Here is a 25,881-nt window from a genome sequence, read left to right as displayed (position 1 = left end):
ACATCTTAGTTTAATTAATATCTTTCCAATTTTACAATAAAGTTAAATTCAGATTGATTTTTTATTGTAGTTATTGTTAATATTTTTATTGCATTACACGCATTATTATCATTTTAAATAATATTATATAATAATATTTTACCAATGTATTTAAACAAATGTGTGATTCGAAATAAATCATAATTAAAACTTGAAAGTTTTATAAAGATAGAGGGGATAATAAACTATCTGGATAGACATTTTCTAAAGATAATAGTACTTAATATTTAGAGCTCACTTTGGAAAAGGCGAAAGTAAACGATGAAAGAGAGAGCGTTTTTTTTTCTAAGGTCTTGTTTGCCAGTATTCATCTTCTAGTAGGACTTGATGGTTGATATCTTATTAGTACACTAGAAGCCAAATTCATCATATGTTGCACGTGGTGACGCTGTATTTGTACTTGGTAGCATCTGCCATTATGTGTTTACCTTTAGGCGAAGGTGAGTGTTATCTATAATATTGTGAACACATCACGATTTTAAATTTTTTACAGTATATTTCAACACACATTATTTTCCATCAAAAAGTAAGTTCATGATGTTCGTGACTTTTGTATCAATAAGTTTAAATGTATTTTTGATTACTACTAACTTTAGCTAATATTATATTTTATAATTCTTTAATCTATTATAATAACAATTATATTACATTTCAAATAGGCGACAAAGATATAATTTAAAATTCTATTATTTTTACTTTCTCTATCTCATTTGTTTGAGACGTTAACTAAATATTTTCTCGTGGGCTATTATTTCGCCATTATGACTAATATTAATGCCGTTACACTATTATAAATATTAATTCACGTAGACTACGATCCTTTATATTAATTTAGTATGGACTATTATAGATTTTAGATATACAAAAGCACCTTATACACTTAACATACCGTTTTACTACTTTAAATAACATAATAATAGTATTATTTTACAAAATGCCAATAAAAGTTGATTTTTACATGAATTAAACATATTTAATGTAGCTAATGGCCAGTAGTTATTTTATTAGGGGAAGTCTGGGTTGTCTGGAAAACTAAGTTAAGAAAAACAACTGAGAATTTTTGAACTACCTTAAATTGTCCTTTTTATCTTTTAATAAATGCGATTGACGAATTGGTAATTCTAAAGTCTTTCACACTTGGGGCATGTGGTCAGAATACCAACTGTCAAAATTATTTTAGTCAATTTGTGGCATTTTAGAAATTCAAACAAATACAGGGTGTTCAGTAAGTCAGGAAACGGATTTCTATTGTTCTCATTGTTACAAACAATGAGAACAATAGAAACCCGTTTCCTGACTTACTGAACATCCTGTATAATTATAATAAATAGAATATTTTATGAAGATTTAAAAAAGTATTTTTTTGATTCTGATGAAAGTTCCTTGTTGTCCAGTGTATTTATTCATAAAAAAAACATTCTTTTTTGAAAAGTATTGCATCAATCTTATTATATTTTTATACACGTCGAAAATAAATAAATATACAATTAATTTAAAATTTTCATAACTTCTCCGTTAAAATAAAACATTAAATTATTGAATATCAATTTAATACTAAATTAAAGTAATATAATTAATATTTATACTTTTAAACCGAAGAACTACTAATGAGGATATAATTAAGATAATAGAACTTAATGTAACATTTGGAATAATCAATAAATTTTTGAGGATTAAGTCTTCGACTAAGTACGATTTGTGATCTTTTGACGTATTGTTGAATGATATTGATTCAGTGAAAAATGAGAAAAAGTGGCTTCAGACACAAAAATAAAAACCCACCACAGGGGGGTAGCAACACAGTGGTGACGTGGCATAGTTGGATCAAGTACAATAACAGTGATTAAAATCACTATCAAAAAAAACACTTCGATGCAAATCTTTAGATAGTGTTTATTTTAAAAAATTGATGGATAATTCCAAAAGCTATATGATCTGATATTTCCTTCTTAATAGTCATAGTAATTTAAAGTTGAAAATATAAATTGAAAATTTTAGCACAAAAATGGCAGGTTTTTAATTACGGCAGCTATTTGCACGTAGAAAATAAGTCGTTGGGACAAATTTTTTTTTTAATTTTATAGTATATGACATAAGTTTTTATTTGGTATATGTTTAAAGGATACAGTATTTCCGGAACAATTTCAAAAGTTAAGTTTAAAAATTGACTATTTGTGAAAAAGCTGCTATTTTGAATCCCTCCTTTTGGGAAAGTTAAAATTTAAAAAAAAAACCAGCACAGGCGGGTCTCGGAACAGTGATGATGTGGCATAGTTGAGACAAGTATAGATGACATACTAGATATACTGGAAGTATACATGTAATACTAGATATCAGTGTCAATTTTATTTATCTTTAAGCAGCTCCAATTTTGCTAAAAATGCACCCTTAATTAAGCTTATGCGTGAATATAACGATAATCTTTAGCTTTGTATGGAGACACACATATTATTATTGTTACATTTGTCAATTCATTTCACTGTTACTAAAACTATATTCTGTATGTTTATTGTATCTTTTCAAAAAAGCCGACTGGCATTAATAAATCTATATATATTTATAATATATAAATATATAAAGGGAAATGGTGTTATTTTAAAAAAAAGGATGTCAACCGAATATTATTTCTTATAAAAAATTTGTGTCGATCCATACACTTTTCAGTAAGTTATAGCATTATAAAGTTAAAAATGTAAAAAATAAAATCGAGAATTTTCACACAAAAATAGCATTCGGTAGCCATTTTCACCACGAAGACAAGTCCAGAGGTCAAATTTTTTTTCCTCATAATAAAGTACATTAGCTTTAATTTAAGATATATATACAACAGTCAGACCTTCCGGAACATTTTTAAAAGTTAAGTTGAAAAAGTTCATTTTTTGTAAAACAGTAAATCTCCCCTGGAGCAGGTTAAGTGTCAGATTTAGAAAAAAAATATACCAAATTATAGATAAAGATATTATGAAAAAAAAAAAAAAATTGTATTGATATAATCATAATTGAAAAAGTATGACATTTTGAAGAAAAAAATTGAAAAATATTTTCGGAGAACGAGGGAACTTTTTCAATTTTTGAGTTTAATTTCTTTAACTAAACACGCATTGCAATCATTTACATATCTTTGAAAAAGTAGGTCAAGTGCGGGTTGGCAAAATAAATCGTAGCCACAAAAAAAAAAAACACATAGTAAAATAATATTAATGTGAATAAGAAATATCTTCTCATGAGGGGAGACGAAAGTGATGAGATTCTTGATATTTATTGAAGTTGATGAATCTAAATGAGATAAAAATCAAATGATTTGAACATTTTTTCTAACTTAAAAACTTACGAAGTATTCACTGCCACAGGCGGATTCAAACCTGGCACCCAAACCGTAAGTGACCTATTCGGCAACTGTCTGTCGCTTTTGTCAGGTATTAAATTAGCTATTTAAGCTAAGTCAAATTTAAAAGTTACTTTTTTGACTTTAAAAAAGTAAAAAAATTTAAATAAGTTTAACTTCTCATTTTTATTCTATGTCAATTAAATTATATAATATTCATGAAAGTCAGTGTATTTATCTTGTACGATATTTTAAAATAAAATAAAATACAAAAAAAAGAGAATTTTATAGAAAAATAGCATATTTTTGAATACGGTAGCCATTTGCGCATAGAAGAAAATCTATATTTCTATTTTTTTTTTTCATAATAAAGTATATAATATAATCTTTAATTTAAGATAAAATAAAAGTGTCAATATTTCTGGAATATTTTCAAAAATTACATTGAAAAAGCTTAACTTGTGTGCAAAAATTCATTTTTTGAATTCCTCCTGCAGGCAGGTTTAGAGTCAGATTTTCAAAAAAATTGTATCAAATAAAAGAAAAATATCTAAGATTTCAATAAAAAAAAAAAATAACTTAAATTTTTTATTTTTTAAAAAAAGTTATGGCAATTTTAAGTAATAAAATATTTAATATTAAATAAAAATTACATTTTTCGTTGAATTCGACGGCCATTTGCCTAAAGAAAAAAAGGTGTTAGGAAAAATTTTTTTTTTTGAACTTATAGTATTTAATAAAGCTTTTAAATTGATATATGTTTAAAGGACGCAGTATTTCCGGAACATTTTCAAAAATTAAGTTGAAAAAGTTAGGTTTTGTAAAAAAGTTGCTACTTTAAATCCTCTCCAGTGAGCAGGTTAAGTGTTAGATTTTCAAAAAAGTTATATCAAATGAAAGGTAAATATCTAAGGTTTTAGTATAAAAAAAAATTAAGTTAATTCGTGAATTTTTGAAAAAGTTATGGTAGTTTAAAAAAAAAAAGTGAAAAAAATGACAAAATTTACCAATTTTAAAAATTGTAATTTTTTTTTAAATTTTTCCCATTTAAGAGGAATCTGTGAAACTTTTTAATTTTTAAGGGTATTTTCTTCAACTAGATACGATTTGTGATCTTTTCACATATTGTTTATCAAAATCGATCCATTGAGAGCTGAGAAAAAGTGGCAAGAGACATAAAAGAAAACACATCATGTTAAAATTAATACCTTCTCATTTCGCATCGAAGCTAAAATATATCACAGTAAATGTAACACTTTCACAAGCTAAAGGGTTATGCTATCATGCTCATGATAAAAAATAAGTATGACAGACCCACCCATCATTATAATTTCCATAATTGTAGAAAAACTATTGAGATTTTTACCAAGCCTACCCTGATTGCATCCAAGAACCTATTAACTCACGACAGGGAGAAAAAAAGTCAAATAATAAAAAATAGCAAGGAGTATATGTTAACTCAAATTTAACATTCATAGAATGATTGGCTAACTATGTCCCACGTAATGTCTTTAAAATACAAATGTTATAAACAAATTTTTTTTTATTCATTATAGTCCATTAATAAGCTGTTTCATAAGAAAAATTAAATTTCTATCATCATCCCTTGTATTTAGAACTTGTATCAATTTCAGACTTTCAAATGGCAACCCCATATTATTTATATATATATTTTTTGTTATAAAAAAAAAATGTTTAGCAAAAAAAAACGGTAGCACAGTGGGGTCAAGGCATAGTGTAGACAAGACATAGATAGGACAAGTATAGATGATATTTGACAGTGATTAAAATCACTATCATAAGAAACGCTTCGATGCAAATCTGTAGATAGTGTTTCATTTAGAGAAATTGGTGGATTATTCCAAAAGCAACATCAACTCTTATTTCTTTGATTATATCTTAATTAGTAGTTCTTTGATTTTTAAATGAATAAATACTAATTATAATTATTAAATTTAGTATGAAATTGATATTCAATAATTTAATATTGTAATTTAAACATTACAATTATTGTAAAAAAAAATGATATCAAACAAAAGGAAATTACCTAAGGTCAATATAAAAAAATATTATTTTGATTTGTTAATATTTGAAAAAGTTATGGCAGTTTTAAGTACAAAAAACATCCTTATAGATGGTGATTTTTATCTCAAATATTACATTTTTTTTTAAATTTTGACAACCATTTGTAAATAGAAGATAAGGAGTCAGGACAAATTTTTTTTTTTCATTTTATAATACATAAAATAAGGTTTAATTTGATATATATTTAAAGGATGCAATATTTCCGGAACACTTTCAAAAGTTAAGTTGAAAAAGTTCTATTTTAGCTTCGATGCGAAGCTGAGAAGGTATTAATTTTACCATGATGTGTTTATTTATTTATATATTTATTTTTTTTTTTTTTGTGTCTNTTTTTTTTTTCTAAATACATTATAAGTACATCTTCCATTTGACATACTTTTTATTAAAATTAGACAATTTCCCCTTATATAGGGGGGGTTCAAACTTTGAAACATTGTATAAAAAATATAACTTTTTTTTAAAAATTTTTAAAAATGTTCCGGAAATGCTACGTCCTTTAAACATATATCAAATTAAAGCTTATTTTATGTACTATAAAATGAAAAAAAAAATTTGACCCGACGACCTATCTTCTATGCGCAAAAGGCTACCGTATTTAAAAATATGCTATTTTTTTATTAAAATTCTGGGTTTTGTATTTTATTTTATTTTAAAATATTTTATTAGGGGAATAAACTGACTTTCATGAATATTATATAATTTCATTGACATAGAATAAAGTTCATAAGACATATGATATTATACTTATTAACATTTTTTACTTTTTTAAAGTCGAAAAAGTAATNAACATATTAAAATTTTTTTACTTTTTTAAAGTCGAAAAAGTAATTTTTAAATTTAAGTTAGCCAATTTTATCATGCAACAAAAGCAACGAACAGTTGCCTAATGGGTAAAACCTAAACCTTTCACGCTTAGGGTACGAGGTTCAAATCCGTCCGTGGCTTCTAATATTTTGCATTTTTTTTGAGTTAGAATAAAATTTATGTTATAGTCTCCCCTCGTGAGAAGAAATTTATATTCATGTTAATATTATTTTACTATGTGGTTCTTTTTGTGGCTACGATTTATTTTGCCAACCCTCACTAGACCTACTTTTTTCAACGATACGTCAAATGATTCAAGTTAATGATCAGTTTAAGTTATTACTCTTAAAAATCAAAAAAATATTCCTTATTCATATAAAAAGTAGCTTAACCAGCTTTTTCCATACAAACAATTAAAATCATTCATTTTTAATATTCTTAAAGTATTTATTGTCGAATTAGATTTGATATGATAAAAGTATTCAACTACAAAAGTAAATAATTTTACTTTTGTAATTGAAAAAAAAGTTTAATTGCACATTTAAAAACATCGCGAAAAGTTTATTTTATATTTTTTTTCTGATGAAAGTTCCTTTTGTTTAGTGTATTTATTCATTAGTAACAAAATTTTTTTATTAAAAAGTATTGCATAAATTCCTTTAAATTTGTATACGCATTAAAAGTATATGAATATACAACTCCTTTTTATTTTTATAATATCTCCGTAAAAATTACAATATTATATTATTGAATACCACTTTCATACTCAATTTAATTACTGTAATTATTATGTATTCATATATTATAGTTATAAATCGGGGTAAAATTAAGGGAATAAGTGTTATTGTTGTTTTTGAAATAATCTACCAATTTCATTTTTTTCTATTTAATAATATTTATTTCAAACTTGCAAGTTGAGTTAAAAGTTATGGTAATAAATTCATTTTTTTTTTATTAAAACTTTCACTTTAAAGAACAAAAAGAAGTAGGTTCAAAATGATTACTTTTAACATATTAAAAATCAATAATAATTTGAAAATAATTAATTATTTTAATTATATAATATATAATTAAAATAATTACTAATCTGGATATAATTAAGGAATTAGGAGTTGATGTTGGGTTGGGTTGGTTACATTTTTAACTTTATAATGCTATAACTCATTGAAAAGTGTACGAATCAACACAATTTTTTTATGAGAAATAATATTTTTTAATAATCCCTTTTTCATTCGACATACTTTATCTTAATCAGGGTATTAATAAGAAACTAGCAGATAATGTAGCTTTTGTAATTATCCACCAATTTCTTAGAAGTAAACACTATCTAAAGATTTGCATCGAAGCGTTTTTTTTTTGAGAGTGATTTTAATCACTGTCAGATATCATTATACTTGATCCATCTATGCCACGTCACCACTGTGCCGCGACCCCCCTGTGCTGGGTTTTTTTAACATTATGATGCTATAACTTTTTAAAAAATGCATGAATCATTTCTATTCTTTAACAATAAATACCTTATAAATGCCTCTTCAAAGAAAAATTTGATATCTGAACTTCGATTTGCATCAAAGCGTTTCTTATGATAGTGATTTTAATCACTGTCAGATTAAATCTATACTGGACCCAACTATGCAACATCCCCACTATGCCGCGACCCCACTGTGCTGGGTTTTTAACATTTCGAAATTGCTAATTTTTAGAATTTTATTAGCAAAAATATTTTATTAGTCGATAACAATTTTATGACACGTACTTATTGAGTTACAAGCCTTTTTTATACAATGTTTCAAGTTTTGAACGACCCCTATATATGGGGAAATTGTCCAATTTTAATAAAAAGGATGTCAAATGAAAGATGTACTTATAATGTATTTAGAAAAAAAAATTTGTACTGATAATTACATTTTTCGAAAAGTTATATCATTTTTAAGTTGAAAATTTAAAATCGAAAATTTTAACACAAAAATAGCGTTATTTTAACTACGGCAGCCGTTTACATGCAGAAGATAAAGTGTCGGGACAAATTTTTTTTTTCATTTTGTAGTACATAAAATAAGCTTTAATTTGATATATGTTTAAAGGACGCAGTATTTCCGGAACATTTTCAAAAATTAAGTTGAAAAAGTTAGTTTTTGTAAAAAAGTTGCTATTTTAAGTGTTAGATTTTCAAAAATATGATATCAAATGAAAGAATAATATTATATCAAATGAAAGGAAAATATCTAAGGTTTTAGTTTAAAAAAAAATTATTNTCTAAGGTTTTAGTATAAAAATAAATTATGTTGATTTGTTTATTTTTGAAAAAGTTATGGAAGTTTTAAGAAAAAAAAGTGAAAAAAATGACAAAATTTACCGATTTTAAATTTGTAATTTTTTTGGAGATTTCTTCTATTTACAGAGAACGATGTAATTTTTTTCAAATTTTAAGGGTAATGTCTTCAACTAGATACGACTTGTGATCTTTTGACGTATTTTTGAAAGAAATTGGTCCAGTGAGAGCTGAGAAAAAGTAGTCACAGACACAAAATAAAAATAAAAAATAAACACATCATAGTAAAATTAATACCTTCTTAGCTTCGCATCGAAGCTAAAAATTATGAATTATAAACAAGATTGCTACTTTATAATTTACGAAATTTGAAGAAAAATTGCAATAGTTTTTCCATTATGGTCACATTATTATTTTAGGTATCGATCCCGATTTACTTTGACAAACTAGGTAACTAGAGATCCTTGGAACGCTTAATATTAAATAAAATAAAATATTTTTTTTTATTAAACTAAATCTATTGGTGTAAAAAAAATAGGGTTGCTATTTGAATATCTGAACTTGATACAAGTTCTAAGTATAAGGGATAATGATAAAAATTTATATTTTCTTGTAAAACAGTTCATCAAAGATCCATAATGATTAAAAAAAATTTTTTTAATAACACTTGTATTTTTTAAAATATTACGTGAGACATAGTTAGCCAATCACTCTGTATAGTTATCAGGAAACAGGTTTCTATTATTTTCATTGTTTGTAACAATTGACCTGTTTAGTTACTGAACACTCTTAGAATAAAATTATACTTAACCATTAACTATTTATAACTCAAAAGGTTGTTAGCTTTAATCAGATTATAAAACTTTAAAAATCATCAATTGCTTTTTATCAATATCTTAATGCTAATCAGTAATTGTCTTTACAGAATGTGGTATAAATGATGGAGGATTAAATCATCGACAACCTAGGTTTAACGAATCAAAATCAAGGTTAATCAATGGAAACGAAACACTTAAAGGTGCATGGCCATGGCAAGTAAGTTGCTTAATAACAGTTCAAATAAAGTTATTCAACTGACACGAAATTAGTCTATTTATGATATTTTATTATAAGTATAAATAACATAAATATAAAGATTTATTATGCCTAGTAATAATTAAAAATGAGACTCTTACAAATATACAGGGTGGCCCACCACTCACTGACAACTTAAATAACTTTTGATCCAATTAATATTTTTAGTTGATTTTTTTTTTTAAATAATAAATTTTAGTAAAAAAATATCTTATTAATATTCAGTAGTACATATTCTGTAGCGTTTTGAAGTTTGTAAAAATTTGAATTTTCATGTACTATTTTACGGTATTAAACATTGAAATACGTATTGAGAAAAGGACAGAAGAAAACGCTATCTTTTCATGATTACTGTGTATACATATGATGATAGTGTGTATACATTACAAACTTGGCATTAATACCATGATAAGAAATTAGATAAGGCAATTATTACTTATCACTCTCATTCAAAAGTATATTGAAAAGATAGCGTTTTCTTCTGTCCTTTTCTCAATACGTATTTCAATGTTTAATACCGTAAAATAATACATGAAAATTCAAATTTTCACAAACTTCAAAACGCTACAGAATATTTACTACTGAATATTAATAAGATATTTTTTTACTAAAATTTTTCTTAAATTCTACTCTACAAAATAGCTATCTTAGATTTTTTTTTTACATTTTATTTAAAATTTAAAAATAATTAATATTTTTAATAAAATGTAAAAAAATTAATTATTGAGATATAGCTATAGACCTAACGTATAACTATTATTTAAAAAAAAAAATCAGCTAAAAATATTAACTGGATCAAAAGTTATTTAAGTTGTCAGTGAGTGGTGGGCCACCCTGTATATTAGAACCTCATATTGTATCATTAATACTGTATTATTGTTATTTTTTTTTAAATGGTTGATGTTACTTTTGGAATAATTATAAAATTCCTTTAAAAAATTAAAAACTATCTATAGATTTTCTTCCAAACATTTCTTATGTTAGTGATTTTAATCAGTGTCAGATATTAGCTGTAATAAACAAAGAACGATAAAAAGATAAAGGGGGTAAAGAAGGTAAACATGAAGTAGTATATCGGGGTTGAACTAAATTTATTTATTAAATAGTAAAATATCCCTACCTCCCTTATTCCTATTCTTTTTTATTACGTGATTTTTTAGAAGTAAGGCATTCAAATAAATATTCGCACTTAACTTTATTTCCTTTTGTAGTTGACTGAGTTGGTTTTATAGTGATTTCTTCCTTCAGTGTTAACAGTCGTTTATACTGTCTTGCGATTATTTCGATTAATTAGTCTCTCTGTGTATAATAGATTTAGAAAAAGGGTTCTCTAAAATGGGACCTGCGTCTATTATAATTTGTTACCCTTTTTTATCTTCTTTAAATTATTTTTATATTATACTATGTTTTAGCTTCGATGCGAAGCTGAGAAAGTATTGGTTTTACTAAGATGTGTTTATTTATTTATTTATTTTTTTTGTATCTGTTACCACTTTTTTTCAGCTCTCACCGAACCGATTTCTTTCAATGATACGTCAAAAGATCACAAATCGTATCTAGTCGAAGACATTACCCTCAAAAATTGAAAAAAATCCCTCGTTTCCCGTGAATGGGAGAAATCTCCAAAAAAATTACGAATTTAAAAATTGCTAATTTTCGAAATTTTTTTTTCTAAACACTGCCGTAACTTTTTCAAAAATGAACAAATCAACATAATTTATTATTATACTAAAACCTTAGATATTTTTCTTTCATTTGATATGATTGTAATATACTTTATTATGGTAAAAAAAAATTTCGGTGTTTATTTTATCTTCATGGTGAAAACAGACATCAAAGTTAAAAAAAAAATACTATTTTTGTAAAAAAATTCTTTTTTATATTAGCTTCGATGCGATTGGTTTTACTAAGATGTGTTTTTTTTTTTGTATCTGTTACCACTTTTTCTCAGCTCTCACCGAACCGATTTCTTTCAATGATACGTCAAAAGATCACAAATCGTATCTAGTCAAAGACATTACCCTTAAAAATTGAAAAAAATTCCCTCGTTCCCCGTAAATGGGGGAAACCTCCAAAAAAATTACAAATTTAAAAATCGCTAATTTTCGAAATTTTTTCAATTTTCTTTATTTAAATGTGCCGTAACTTTTTCAAACATGAACATATTAATATAATTTTTTTTTTTATAGATGCATGATGACTTTACCTATAATTTGGTATATTTTTTTTATAAATCTGACTTTTTACCTACCTTTAGGGGGGAAAATGACAACTTTTTCACAAAAAATTTACTTTTTCAACTTAAATTTTGAAAGTGTTCTGGAAAGTCTGACACTTTTATATATATTTTTAATTAAAGCTAATGTAATATACTTTATTATGCGAAAAAAAAAATTCGGACTTTATTTTGTCTTCACGGTGAAAATAGCTACCGAATGCTATTATTGTGTGAAAATTCTCGATTTTATTTTTTACATTTTTAACTTTATAATGATATAACTTAATGAAAAGTGTATGGATCAACATAATTTTTTTATGAGAAATAATATTTATATCCCTTTTTTATTCGACATACTTTATCTTAATCAGGATATTAATAAGGAACTAGCAGATCATGTAGCTTTTGGAATAATCCACCAATTTTTTAAAATTAAACACTATCTAAAGATTTGCATCGAAGCGTTTTTTATGATAGTGATTTTAATCACTGTCAGATATCATTATACTTGATCCAACTATACCACGTCACCACTGTGCCGCGACCCCCCTGTGCTAGGTTTTTAACTTTATAATGCTATGACATATTGAAAAGTGTATGGATCAACATTATTTTTTTATGAGAAATAATATTTTTTAATAATCCCTTTTTCATTTGACATACTTTATCTTAATTAGGATATTAATAATGAACTAGCAGATCATGTAGCTTTTGTAATTATCCATCAATTTTTTAAAATTAAACACTATCTAAAGATTTGCATCGTCACCACTGTGCCGCGACCCCCCTGTGCTGGGTTTTTACTAATAATATTTTCGATTAATTCCCTATAGTCGATATCGATATTCTTAAAATTTACTCTGAACTTGTCAAAATATAATTACAAGTATATATCTATCTATATTCAAAATATAATTAACAAGACTGTGGTGCCCAGCGTTTCTCAGCGTAAAGCCTTGGCTGACGCGGACACAGTTAACCTCGTTAATATATTTTAAATACTATTTCAATAAACCTTTTACTATCCTTTACGACAACTGCCTACACTTTACCGAGAGGTAATTTGGCATAGTCCTTTATGGCTGGCGGGTACACACGCAGAGAATATTTCCACGATGTAGTTTCCTATCTTACGGACTATATATTTTATAATAAACTCTACCCGAACTACTAGCTCTAGAACTGGCTTATCGACGGATATAGCGCACTTCAATAATACTCTTCTTATAAGTTTAGTACTACTCTGTACCTCAACTGCCTACACTTTATCGAGAGATAATTTGGCATAGTCCCTTAAGGCTGGCGGGTACACAGGCATAAAGTACTACTACTAAAACTAATTAATTCTAATCACAAATTATGCTTCATCATTAAGTTCAGCACATTTAAGGCTGTCCAGAAATGAAGGGCACAATAATATTTAAAACTTATATATTACAAACTAAGTTTAAATAAATAAAATTACGCTTCTTCACTCATTTCGGCACATTTAAGGCTGTCCAAAATGAAGGGCACAATAATATTTAAAACTTTTACATAAAAAATAGAGATTATATTTATTTGTCGTAAGAACATTAGGTGATAATAAAAATAAATAAAAACTTGTTCCTGGGTAAAATATTAATAAATCATCTAAGACAATGTTCACCACATAGGATGATATACAGAGTGGCCCACCACTCACTGACAAGTTAAATAACTTTTGATCCAGTTAATATTTTTAGCTGATTTTTTTTTTAAATATTAGTTAGACGTTAGGTCTATAGCTATATCTCAATAATTAATTTTTTTACATTTTATTAAAAATATTAATTATTTTAAAATTTTAAATAAAAAGTAAAAAAAAAATCTAAGATAGCTATTTTGTAGAGTAGAATTTAAGAAAAATTTTAGTAAAAAAATATCTTATTAATATTCAGTAGTAAATATTCTGTAGCGTTTTGAAGTTTGTGAAAATTTGAATTTTCATGTACTATTTTACGGTATTAAACATTGAAATACGTATTGAGAAAAGGACAGAAGAAAACGCTATCTTTTCAATATACTTTTGAATGAGAGTGATAAGTAATAATTGCCTTATCTAATTTCTTATCATGGTATTTATGCCAAGTTTGTAATGTATACACACTATCATCATATGTATACACAGTAATCATGAAAAGATAGCGTTTTCTTCTGTCCTTTTCTCAATACGTATTTCAATGTTTAATACCGTAAAATAGTACATGAAAATTCAAATTTTCACAAACTTCAAAACGCTACAGAATATTTACTACTGAATATTAATAAGATATTTTTTTACTAAAATTTTTCTTAAATTCTACTCTACAAAATAGCTATCTTAGATTTTTTTTTTACTTTTTATTTAAAATTTTAAAATAATTAATATTTTTAATAAAATGTAAAAAAATTAATTATTGAGATATAGCTATAGACCTAACGTCTAACTAATATTTAAAAAAAAAATCAGCTAAAAATATTAACTGGATCAAAAGTTATTTAACTTGTCAGTGAGTGGTGAGCCACTCTGTATATAAAAAAAAAACTAAGTCACAGGTACAAAATATTTACTTATTACTGACGCAGATTCCATGTAAGAGAATATTGAGAGAACGAGAGCAGAGCTACGAGAGCAGTCGTCGTCATCCTCGTCGTAGTCTCTTTTTACGAGAAAAAAATGGATTTTTATACGCCGGATGAAGTAAGCCAGTGATCTCTATTGAAATTCCTAAGATGTTGGATAATTATTTGTGATTGGTTAATTGTGATAGAAACCCTGCCGTAGCCGTAGTTAATGAATTATAGGGGACTGGTTTGAAACACGTGTTGATAAATAGTTATTTTCATTACCCTAAAAGGGAAACATTCCTTAGATGATTTTACTGATACTTTTATATATATCTTAAATTATAGCTAATGTAATATACTTTACTATGGAAAAAAAGTATCTCTCTATAGTTATACTCCTACTTTAAAAGTTTCCTCCAACCCTAAAAAAAAACGCTATATTTGTTTTAAAATTTTCTATTTTCGATTTTTAATTTTCAACTTAAAAATGCTATAACTTTTCAAATAATGTATGTATCAGCACAAATTTTTTTTTTTTTTTTTAATACATTATAAGTACATCTTTCATTTGACATACTTTTTATTAAAATTGGACAATTTCCCCTTATATAGGGGACGTTCAAAACTTGAAACATTGTATAAAAAAAAAACTAAAGATGGATTTTTACAATTATAATCAAATTTTATAATACGCTCAATTGAGTAAATCTTTTTAACAACTTTTTTTTATTGGTTTTTTTAGATATACAATCATTAAAATTAATTAAATTCTGAATATTTCCATTGTAGAATCTTTTTAAACACCAAAAGTTATTGAGAAATGATTAGTATGATTTTTATTTTAGTGATCTATTACGATAAAAATGTAAAAAAAATCAAACTTTTCTGTTAAATGTACTGTAAACGGTAATTATAAAATTCCCTGATTGCATATTAATCTTAACAATTTCATTATTTTCTATTTAATAATGTCAATTTCAAACTTGCAAGTTGAGCTAAAAGTTATGGTAATAAATAATAAACTTTTAACTTATTAAAAATCAAAATCAATAATAATTTGAAAATAATTAATTTTAAAAGTTATATAATATATAATTAAAAGAATTACTAATCTGGGTATAATTAAGGAAATAGAAGTTGATGTTGCTTTTGTCCATTGTTTATTATCCATCCATTTTTTAGAATTAAACACTATCTACAGATTTGCATCGAAGCATTTTTTATCACAGTGATTTTAATTACTGTCAAATTAAATCTATACTGGACCCAACTATGCAACGTCCCCACTATGCCGCGACCCCACTGGTCTGGGTTTTTCTAAATAACATCACATATACTGTGTAATAATACAAAAATAACTAAAAAAAAGATGTTAGGGTGTTTATTAACCAATGTTGGATATTTGGGGATTTGGTCAATTGGTGAGTAACGAGGTGGTTCTATCAGGGTTGTAGAGTCCGAGGGCTTAGAACAATAAAGACAAGTAGATATAAAATGTAATAATTAAGGTTCTTCTTATAAAGATATTGTAAATGATTCAACTAGTAAGTACCTGTAATAATACACTGAGGCAAAGAAGAGGCGGTGGCCATCTCACGAATACCATGTAATGTGATTATGTATAAGGTGCGAACTAGTTAATTATAATTAATTGAAGTTTAAAGATTAATATAATTATTTGATCTATTGCTTTATCGTTCTATACTCAGATTATTAATTCTAAATAATTGAATTATAAGATAATATATGTACTGACTCTTAATGATTTGAATTCTTACCTGAAGATTTTCCTTGTTTTAATAATAACTTTTGACAATATCAGGTTATAATAAAATAACACGAACTCAAATGTTTAGTTCATAAATTAACAAGCAAGAATTTCACAATGATGACTACGAACTTTGCGTATCGATGTCGAGAGCGAGGTTCGAACAGCTCAATGAATATTTAGAGACAGACTCTCTCAATCCTTCAACATTCAGCCCCGACTGAGAAGGATTACTCTGTCCTTTATAGTATATTTTTTTTCCCCCAACAATCATCATTGTGTCATTCTCGCAATGTTGCTATTTTATTGACAAGTCATCATAAAATATATAAATTAATATACAAATCATTTTTATACAACGTTAATGTAGTTTGTTTTTACATTCTAGACTAGGGTTAATACATTGTGTTTTTTTATTAAGTTAAGAGTAAAAAGAGCTGACAAGTATAATTTATAATTGTCCTATAGAGTGTTTTTTAAAGGTGACCAATAATTGACTCATGACTGAATCGTGTATAATATATAATTAAACGGCAGTATGCGTTTGTTAAATATTTATCTAAGTTATTTATTTAAAAACAATCATGTTATTTTAAGCATATGAATATAATTTATAAATAAAAGTGTTAATAGTCTTAAATGAAAAACCATTATTGTGGACACAAACAGAGTAGTTTACTATTGTGATAGTGACGAGTGTATTACGACAACTGCATAATATAAATTAATGTTAAGGTTTCATTACAATTGCTTCATCCAATATTCGGATTCGTTGGTCATTGGTGCGCTGGAGTTTTGATTCGACCAACATGGGTTTTAACAGCTGCTCACTGTATTAAAAAGTAAGGAATCAATTTTTTTTTTTTTTAATTGCTATAATGCTTGTAGTTAGTGTCATATTAAACCTTGCTGTCGCCTTAAGTTAGTTGGTTGGGCCACCAATTTTGATGAAATTAGTTTCATTAATTTTGATCCAATAAAATTATTTTAATATAATTTTTAAATATCACTAATAAACTAAATATATATTACTAATAAATTTGAAAATTCATTGTTCATAGCTTTAGTCTAGACAAAAACATTGATTAATGTTATCATAATCAATTTCAAGCATTAAGTTTATCTTAGTCCATATTTTCACGTAAATAGGTTTTTTAAAGTTGAAAAATATTTTATCTAATTTGTTACTGGAATAATAAAAAAAAATACGTAGAGAAATATGCACATTTGGGTAAATATCTCAAAAACTCCCTGGATGCAATACAATAGACATTTTTTTATCTTCCGAATTTGCTAGGGAATCTTCGAATTGACAATGTAAATGAATACATTCATTTCCTAATGTCTTTTCAAAATTAACAGGATATTTATTGATTTATTTATTCACAAGGTTTCTTAGCTTCGATGCGAAGCTGAAAAACTATTAATTTTACTATGATGTTTTTTTGTGTCTGTAGCCACTTTTTCTCATTTTTCACCGAATCGATTTCTTTCAACTTACATCAAAAAATCACAAATCAAATATAGTTAAAGGCATTACCCTCAAAAATTGAAAAAATTTCCCTCGTTCTCCGTAAATAGGGTAAATCGCCAAAAAAATTACATATTTAATATATATATATATAATACTCGTATCGCAGTGTTTGTTGCCAAACTCCTTTGGAATGGCTTGGCCGAATTTCATGAAATTTCGTGTGCATTTGGAGTAGGTCTGAGAATTGGTCAACATCTATTTTTCATACCCCTAATCTTAGGAGTGATCCACTACTTAATTTTTTTTAGACAAAATGTTTTTTTTTTTTTATGATATAGCATTCAAAAATACATACAACACTAAATTATTACCCTTTTAAGATTAACCCCTATTTTTAATTTGTTAATTACAAAATTTAGTTGTCTTGGCAAGATTTTTTTTTAATTTGTCATGATTAAGAATAAAAAAAATTCATATTACTTTCAATTTTTCATCCTTCTACGATCTTCTTCTTCTTCTTCCTCGCCTTAATCCCAACTACTTGGGGTCGGCCTTACTTATTCTAAACTTCCATTTAACACGATCCCCCACATCAGCTGTCCTCATATCACATTCAATAGCATCCCTCCTTCTCTTTTTTAGTCTTCCTCTACCTCTTCCTCCTTCAACATTCATTTCTACAACTATTCTTACAGCTTCCGATTCTTCTCTTCTCATTACATAACCAAACTATCTAAGTCTATTATCTCTCATCTTATCCACGATTGACGCTACGCCTATACTACCTCTTATATGCTCATTTCTTATCCTATCTTCTCTAGTCACTCCACTCATCCATCTAAGTATTCTCATCTATGCAACACTCATTCTCTGCTCTACTTTTTTATCAACCGCCCAACACTCTGAACCATGCTGCAAAGCTAGTCTCACTACAGTCTTATAGAACTTACCTTTCAGCCTCATTAGAATTCTTTTATCACATAACACACTAAACATTTCTCTCCACTTCAACCACCTGCACTTAATCATACGTCTTACATCCTCGTTAATACCACTGCTCTTTTGCACAACTGATCCTAAATAATTAAAACTTTCCACCTCTCCTGTCACGTCCTCGCCTATTGTCACCGATTTTCTTATTTTACTTACCTTGTGTTCTCATTTATCAAACTCGTACTTTATAGACTCAGTCATATTCCTACTTATTCTTTTACACTTTTCTTCGAGAACTGATCTTCACACCTCTAGCCTTTGATTAATTTTTTCCCTATTTTCTCCTATTAACACTATATCGTCAGAAAACAACATCACCACGGCACCTCACCTTGTATTTCTCCAGTAATTTCATCCTTCACTATAGAAAATAAGTAAGGGCTTAAAGCAGAACCCTGATGCACTCCTACTCTTACCCGAAAACCTTCCGTTATTCCTCCCACACTTTTTACCCTAGTACAAGTGTCATACATATCCTCTATTATATTAATGTACCTTTTCAGGACTCTTTTTCTCATTAATGCTCACTTTAAAACCTCTCTCAGTACTTTATCATACGCTTACTCTAAATCTATAAATACCATACAAAGCTTTTTCTTTTTTTCCCTAAACTTTTCTATTAGTTGCCTCACACAAAATAATGGCTCCATTGTTGACTTAACAGGCATCAATCCAAACTGTTTTTTAGATACTGATGTCCCATTTGTATTTTTTTTATAAATTTGAACCTTTACCTGCTCATAGAAAGGGTTTCAAAATGGTAACTTTTTCACAAAAAATTAACTTTTTCAACTTAACTTCTGAAAATGTTCCGGAAAGACTGACACTTTTATATATACCTTAATTTAAAGCTTATGTAATATACTTTATTATGGAAAAAAAAATTAATGACTTTATTTTATCTTCATGGTGTGTCATTCGTCTCCACTGTGTCGCAAACCCACTGTGCTGGGTTTTTGTTATCTAAGCTGATTAAATACTAATTTAGTTTTACTATTCAAAAAGCAACATCATTTTTGATATTTTTAATTATATCCTGATTAGTAGTTTATTGATTATAAGTTTAATATTTTTATTAACGCAAATTATAGTGATGAAATTTAAAATGAAACTCATAATAAATAATTCAATATTGTAATTTATATGGAAAAATTATAAAAATAATAACGTTTCCCATAAAAATGTTATAACATTTTAAATAATTATTTTACTAATATTATTTTATAATAATAATAACTGTCTGAGGGCCAGTGTAGCCAAGTCAGTAACGCGGTAGTACTTGATGCGCACTGCCTCGGATCCGAAACTCGGTCACGGGCGGCTTCATTTGCCGAACGAGAGATCAATTTGGTAATTGGAGTTGCCATCTCTCTCTCCGGCGACGAACTAACCACCTGTCTCGTATATTAATGGTTTAGAAACGTTTTCCTTTGGGGGAGGCCGCTATGGTCCTTAATGGGCATATAAAGCATTAAAAATAAATAAATAAAATGTTACCAATATTATATTATTAATTATTTTTATTTGATATAATTATTATGATATTTGACCCCACTGTGCTGAGTTTTTTTACTTTATATTGCTATAGCTTTTTGAAATATGTATATATCAATATAATTTTTTTATTTGACATTATTAAATAGAAAAAATGAAATTGTTAAGATTAATATGCAATCAGGAAATTTTATAATTACTATTTACAGTACATTAATCATTAAAGTAGTTTGTCTTTTTCGACGCATGATAAAATAAGCTATTAAAGCTATTTAAGTCAAATTTAAAAGTTACTTTTTGACTTTGAAAAAAGTCTTATGTCTTATGACCTTTATTCTATGTGAATTAAATTATATAATATTCATGAAAGTCAGTATATTTCCCTTATAAGATAATTAAAAATAAAATAAAACACAAAACCCAGAATTTTAATACAAAAATAGCAAATTTTATAATACGGTAGCCATTTGCATATAGAAGATAGGTCGTCAGGATAATTTTTTTTTTTAATTTTATAGTACATGACATAATCTTTAATATGACATATGTTTAAATGACGCAGTATTTCCGGAACATTTTCAAAAGTTAAATTGAAAAAATTAGTTTTTGTAAATAAATTGCTAAATTAAATCCCCCCCTATAAGCAGAATAAGTGTTAGATTTTCAAAAAAAATGATATCAAACAAAAGGAAATTACCTAAGGTTTTGATATAAAAAAATATTATTTTTATTTGTTAATATTTGAAAAAGTTATGGCAGTTTTAAGTACAAAAAAAAAACGGTAGCACAGTGGAGTCGAGGCACAGTGCGGATGAGGCATAGATGGGACAAGTATAGATGATATCTGACAGTGATTAAAATCACTATCTAAAAATGAGAAAAAGTGGCTTCAGACACAAAAATAAAAACCCACCACAGGGGGGTAGCAACACAGTGGTGACGTGGCATAGTTGGATCAAGTACAATGACAGTGATTAAAATCACTATCAAAAAAAACACTTCGATACAAGTCTGTAGATAGTGTTTCATTTAGAGAAATTGATGGATTATTCCAAAAGCATAATCAACTCTTATTTCTTTAACTATATCCTGATTAGTATTTCTCTGATTTTAAAATATAATATATGAATAAATACTAATTATAATTATTAAATTTAGTATGAAATTGATATTCAATAATTTAATATAGTAATTTATACGGAGAAATTATAAAAATAATAAAGAAGTTATATTTTGCTTTACTTTTCCGTGTAAAAAAATTTAAAGGGCTTGATACAATATTTTCAAATAAAACTGTCTGTTACTACAAATAAATGCACTCTACTACAAGGAACTTTCATCAGAAGTAAAAATATACTTCTCTAAATCAACTTTTCGCGTTGTTTTCAAATCTTCAATTACATTTTTTCTATCACTTCTAATTTTTTATATTATTACTAATTAGGGTCAAGTGGGGTAAATGGAAATGAAATTTACATGTTTTACAACTTTTATTAGATTCATGCAGTAATAATGTTTTTTAATTTTGGTTTAGATAAAAACTATTTAACTATATACAATATGTGTCTAACATTTCAATCAAACGTTAAAATAGTTATTTTATTTTAAAAGAAAAAAATAATATAAAATTTCATAAAAAATTTACATTTGCCCCATACTTCTGGGGTAAATGAAAATAACTATTTCCAACAGCAAGTGTTATATTGAACAAACATATTGGGCAAATGAAATTGTTCTGTTACAGCTATCATTATATTATTTCATATATTCGATACCTACAAATTTTCATTTGTCCCAAATAGTATATTGTGTATGGGTAAATGAAAATTAAAGTATAGTTGATAATGTTATAAGCCTGGGGCAAATGAAAATTTGTTTGAATTACATAAATTACAATTAAATTAGTCAAATAATTAGGTAATCTTTATTATTTTTTGCATTTATATCGTAATAGATAACTTAAATACAAATAATAGTTATCATTTCCTAGTAACTTTTGGGGTTTAAAAATATTCTACAATTGAAATATGAACTGAATTAATTTTAATGATTTACTAAAATAACCAATAAAAAAAAACACATCGTAGTAAAATTAATACCTTCTCAGTTTCGCATCGAAGCTAAAAAAGTTAAAAAGATCTATTCAATAGCGTACTATAAATTTTGATTATAATTGTAAAAATCCATTATTAATTCAGGAGAAACTAACAATCATTTTTTTTAGAAATAATGTATATAGCAACACGTTACCAAAAAATTTGAATTATTATAGTCTAGTAGTAGCACACACAAATAGAGTAAAAAAATTATTAAATTACAAAGTAAAATGATTTAATTTTGTATTTGAAACCTATCATATTAAATTATCATATCAAACTTGATTCGTCAATAAATACTTTGAAAACATTAGAAATGAATGATTTTAATTGTCTATATGGAGAATATGGAATAAGTAACGGTTTCATTGATAAATTAGAATTTTTTTTTCCAATTTTTGAGGGTAACTAATTGTAATCATTTGACGTATCGTTGAAAAACATAGGTCAAGTTATAGCAGAGAAAATAAATGATAGTCACAAAAAAATTCCTTCTCAGCTATGCATCGAAGCTAAAATCAAAATATAGTAAAATAATTTTAATACGAATAAGAAATTTCTTCTTGCAAGGGGCGACTAAAGTGATGGGATCCTGGATCTTTATTGAAGTTATTGAATATAAATGAGATAAAAATCAAAGCAGTTGAAAATTTATTTTAACTTAAAAAGAATTAAGAAAAAATGCAAACAATTCATTATTATACGCGAGTTGGAATCTTGTACCTCAAGCGTGTAAAACACAAGTTTAACTGACTTGGCAACCGTACGTCGCTAACGTTGGCTGAAAAAATTAGCTATTTAAGTTAGTTCAAATCTCAAAATTATTTTTCTCAACTTAAAAGAAGTAAACAAATTTAAATAAGTTTAACTTTCTATGCTATATTAATTTTAATTTATATAATATTTATGAAAATCTGTACTCCCCTTGTCAGGTATTTTAAAATAAAATAAAATACAAAACCCAGAATTTGAACACAAAAATAGTAAATTTTTGAATACGGTAGTCATTTTTACTATGAAGACAAATCCAGAGGTCAATTTTTTTTTCAAATTAAAGTATATTACATAAGCTTTAATTTAAGATATATATAAAAGTGTCGGTATTTCCGGAATACTTTCAAAAATTAAATTGAAAATATCTTAGTAACAATACGCATGTTAAAAGTTTTGACCCCCCTTGTATAAAGGGATGTGATCCGATTTACAAAAAAAGTGTGTCAGATAAAAGGGGTATATAAAAATTTACTATAAAAAAATAATAATATTGATCCATACATTTTTCCAAAAGTTATATAAAATATAAATGAAATAATATAACATATAAGTTCAGATATCAAATTTTTCTTTGAAGAGGTATTTATAAGGTATTTATTGTTAAAGAATAGAATTGATTCATGCATTTTTTAAAAAGTTATAGCATCATAATGTTAAAAAAACCCAGCACAGGGGGGTCGCGGCACAGTGGTGACGTGGCATAGATGGATCAAGTATAATGATATCTGACAGTGATTAAAATCACTCTCAAAAAAAAAACGCTTCGATGCAAATCTTTAGATAGTGTTTAATTTTAAAAAATTGGTGGATTATTCCAATAGCTACATGATCTGCTAGTTCATTATTAATATCCTAATTAAGATAAAGTATGTCGAATGAAAAAGGGATTATTAAAAAATATTATTTCTTATAAAAAAATAATGTTGATCCATTCACTTTTAAATATGTCATAGCATTATAAAGTTAAAAATGTAAAAAATAAAATCGAGAATTTTCACATAATATTAGCATTTGGTAGCCATTTTCACCGTGAAGATAAAATAAAGTCCGAAATTTTTTTTTCGCATAATAAAGTAGATTACATTAACTTTAATTTAAGATATATATAAAAGTGTCAGACCTTCCGGAACACTTTCAAAATTTAAGTTGAAAAAGTTCTACTTTGAATTTATGAATTTAATATTTATCTGCAGGGCTGCCCAACGGACTTTTTTGTAAATGTGAAACGGCAATAAAGCTGTAGCGTAATACTACATGATCCAATAGTTGTTATTGACCAGTCGTTTTTTTTATTAGATCATTAAGTATTAAATGAACTAATTAATAGTGTAAGTTGTCGTTTGACAAAATAAAGTTGACACCCTTATAATTATAATGGATCAAAATAAAAAAAATTTTATGAATGATAAGTCGAGAAAATGCATTTAAAAGAAACCAAAAATATTCTTATTACTATTTTTATTTTTTTTATTAATAAATGCATCACTCTGTGCACTACTAAAGTATGTATATTTTTAGGGGCATTTTATTTTTAAAAATATATTCAATGTGATTTATAAATCCATAATATTAATTTTAATGAGTATTTTGTAGTGAAAAATTCAATCTACCTTTAGCAGCTCTATGGACTGCTGTTTTAGGTGATTGGAATAGAGATGTTGAAGAATGGACTGAGGAACGCATTTCAATTGAAAAAATTATTGTTCATCACATGTTTAATAATTATCAAAATGATATAGGTAAACTAAATGCAGTACTATAATATATTTAAACACGTAATCTAATATAAATTGATAAATTATTTTGTAGCATTAATGAAATTATCTAGGTCTACAAACGTTTCTAACACTTTTGTGCGATATTTATGCTTATCACCGTTGGCTAACAAAGCTGCGACATTTATTCCAAACGTTTGTATAACAACAGGCTGGGGAAAAGTAAAAGAGAATGGTCCATTATCGGGAAAACTGCGCCAGATTAAAGTCTCAGTACATAATGCATCTATTTGCAAAGACAAATATGAACCAGCAGTTCCTATCACAGATGGACATTTGTGTGCTGGTAATTTGGACACTAATGGAGGTAGGCCATGTGTGGTAAGTGTATGTCTAATATAAATGATAAAGTACCATATAATTTTTATTATAATATATAAAATTATTTAGGGAGATTCTGGAGGCCCACTACAATGTTCAGGACCAGATGGAAGGTGGTATTTAGCTGGTTTGATTTCTTTTGGATCAGGATGTTCTAGGCCAGGATTTCCTGATGTTTATACTAAACTATCATATCATTTAATATGGATCATTGAACAAATAAATAAATATGAAGAACAAAAAAAAATTAATGGAAAAAACTTTTATTCATTATAAAATAATAAAAACCAAAAGTTATCTTTAGTAAAGTTTGTATGGATAATCTATAATCATCTCTATAATATGAGAAAATAATTTGGACTAATTAATGAAGTACTTTTCATCTTGTGTAATCCCTTATTCATAATTATAGAATGTATCGCTCACTAAAAACATTAAGAAAAAAAACAAAGCATATCACTTATCACAATAATTCTAATTTATTAGTAAAGCTCTAGGTTATTATTAATATGTCAAATTAAAACACGAGTCAAAATTTAATAATCGATATTTTGTATAGTTGCATTTTAAAAAAATGGTAGCACAGTAGGCCGCGGGACAGTTGGGACGTGGCACGGTTGGGACTAGTATAGATGATACCCGACAGTGATTAATATCACTATCATAAGAAACGCTTCGATGCAAATCTGTAGATAGTGTTTCATTATAAAAAAAATGAATTTATTGCCATAACTTTTAGCTCAACTTGCAAGTTTGAAATTGACATTATTAAATAGAAAATAATGAAATTGTTAAGATTAA

At 26.5% G+C, this 25,881-nt stretch overlaps 1 protein-coding gene across 2 annotated transcripts; it reads left to right on the top strand.

The window, feature by feature from the left end:
- The first annotated feature begins 243 nt into the window (after window positions 1–243).
- LOC126903116 (chymotrypsin-like elastase family member 3B) lies at window positions 244–25,881 on the top strand. Of its 2 annotated transcripts, none has more exons than XM_050681113.1 (6): window positions 244–479; window positions 9,451–9,560; window positions 16,889–16,995; window positions 24,578–24,723; window positions 24,794–25,080; window positions 25,150–25,881. In XM_050681113.1, the coding sequence occupies exons 1-6, from the start codon at window positions 410–412 to the stop codon at window positions 25,354–25,356; spliced, it is 927 nt and encodes a 308-aa protein (XP_050537070.1). In that variant the 5' UTR covers window positions 244–409; the 3' UTR covers window positions 25,357–25,881. The 2 variants fall into 2 exon arrangements, with proteins under 2 accessions (XP_050537070.1, XP_050537071.1); XM_050681114.1 differs by lacking the exon at window positions 244–479 and adding an exon at window positions 4,186–4,264.

This window comes from Daktulosphaira vitifoliae, unplaced genomic scaffold, assembly GCF_025091365.1.
Source record: "Daktulosphaira vitifoliae isolate Bord-2020 unplaced genomic scaffold, ASM2509136v1 Scaffold_3, whole genome shotgun sequence".
NCBI lineage: Eukaryota > Metazoa > Arthropoda > Insecta > Hemiptera > Phylloxeridae > Daktulosphaira > Daktulosphaira vitifoliae.
The sequence above is the reverse complement of the archived record's forward strand: the minus strand, read 5'-3'. Positions and strand labels throughout refer to the sequence as shown.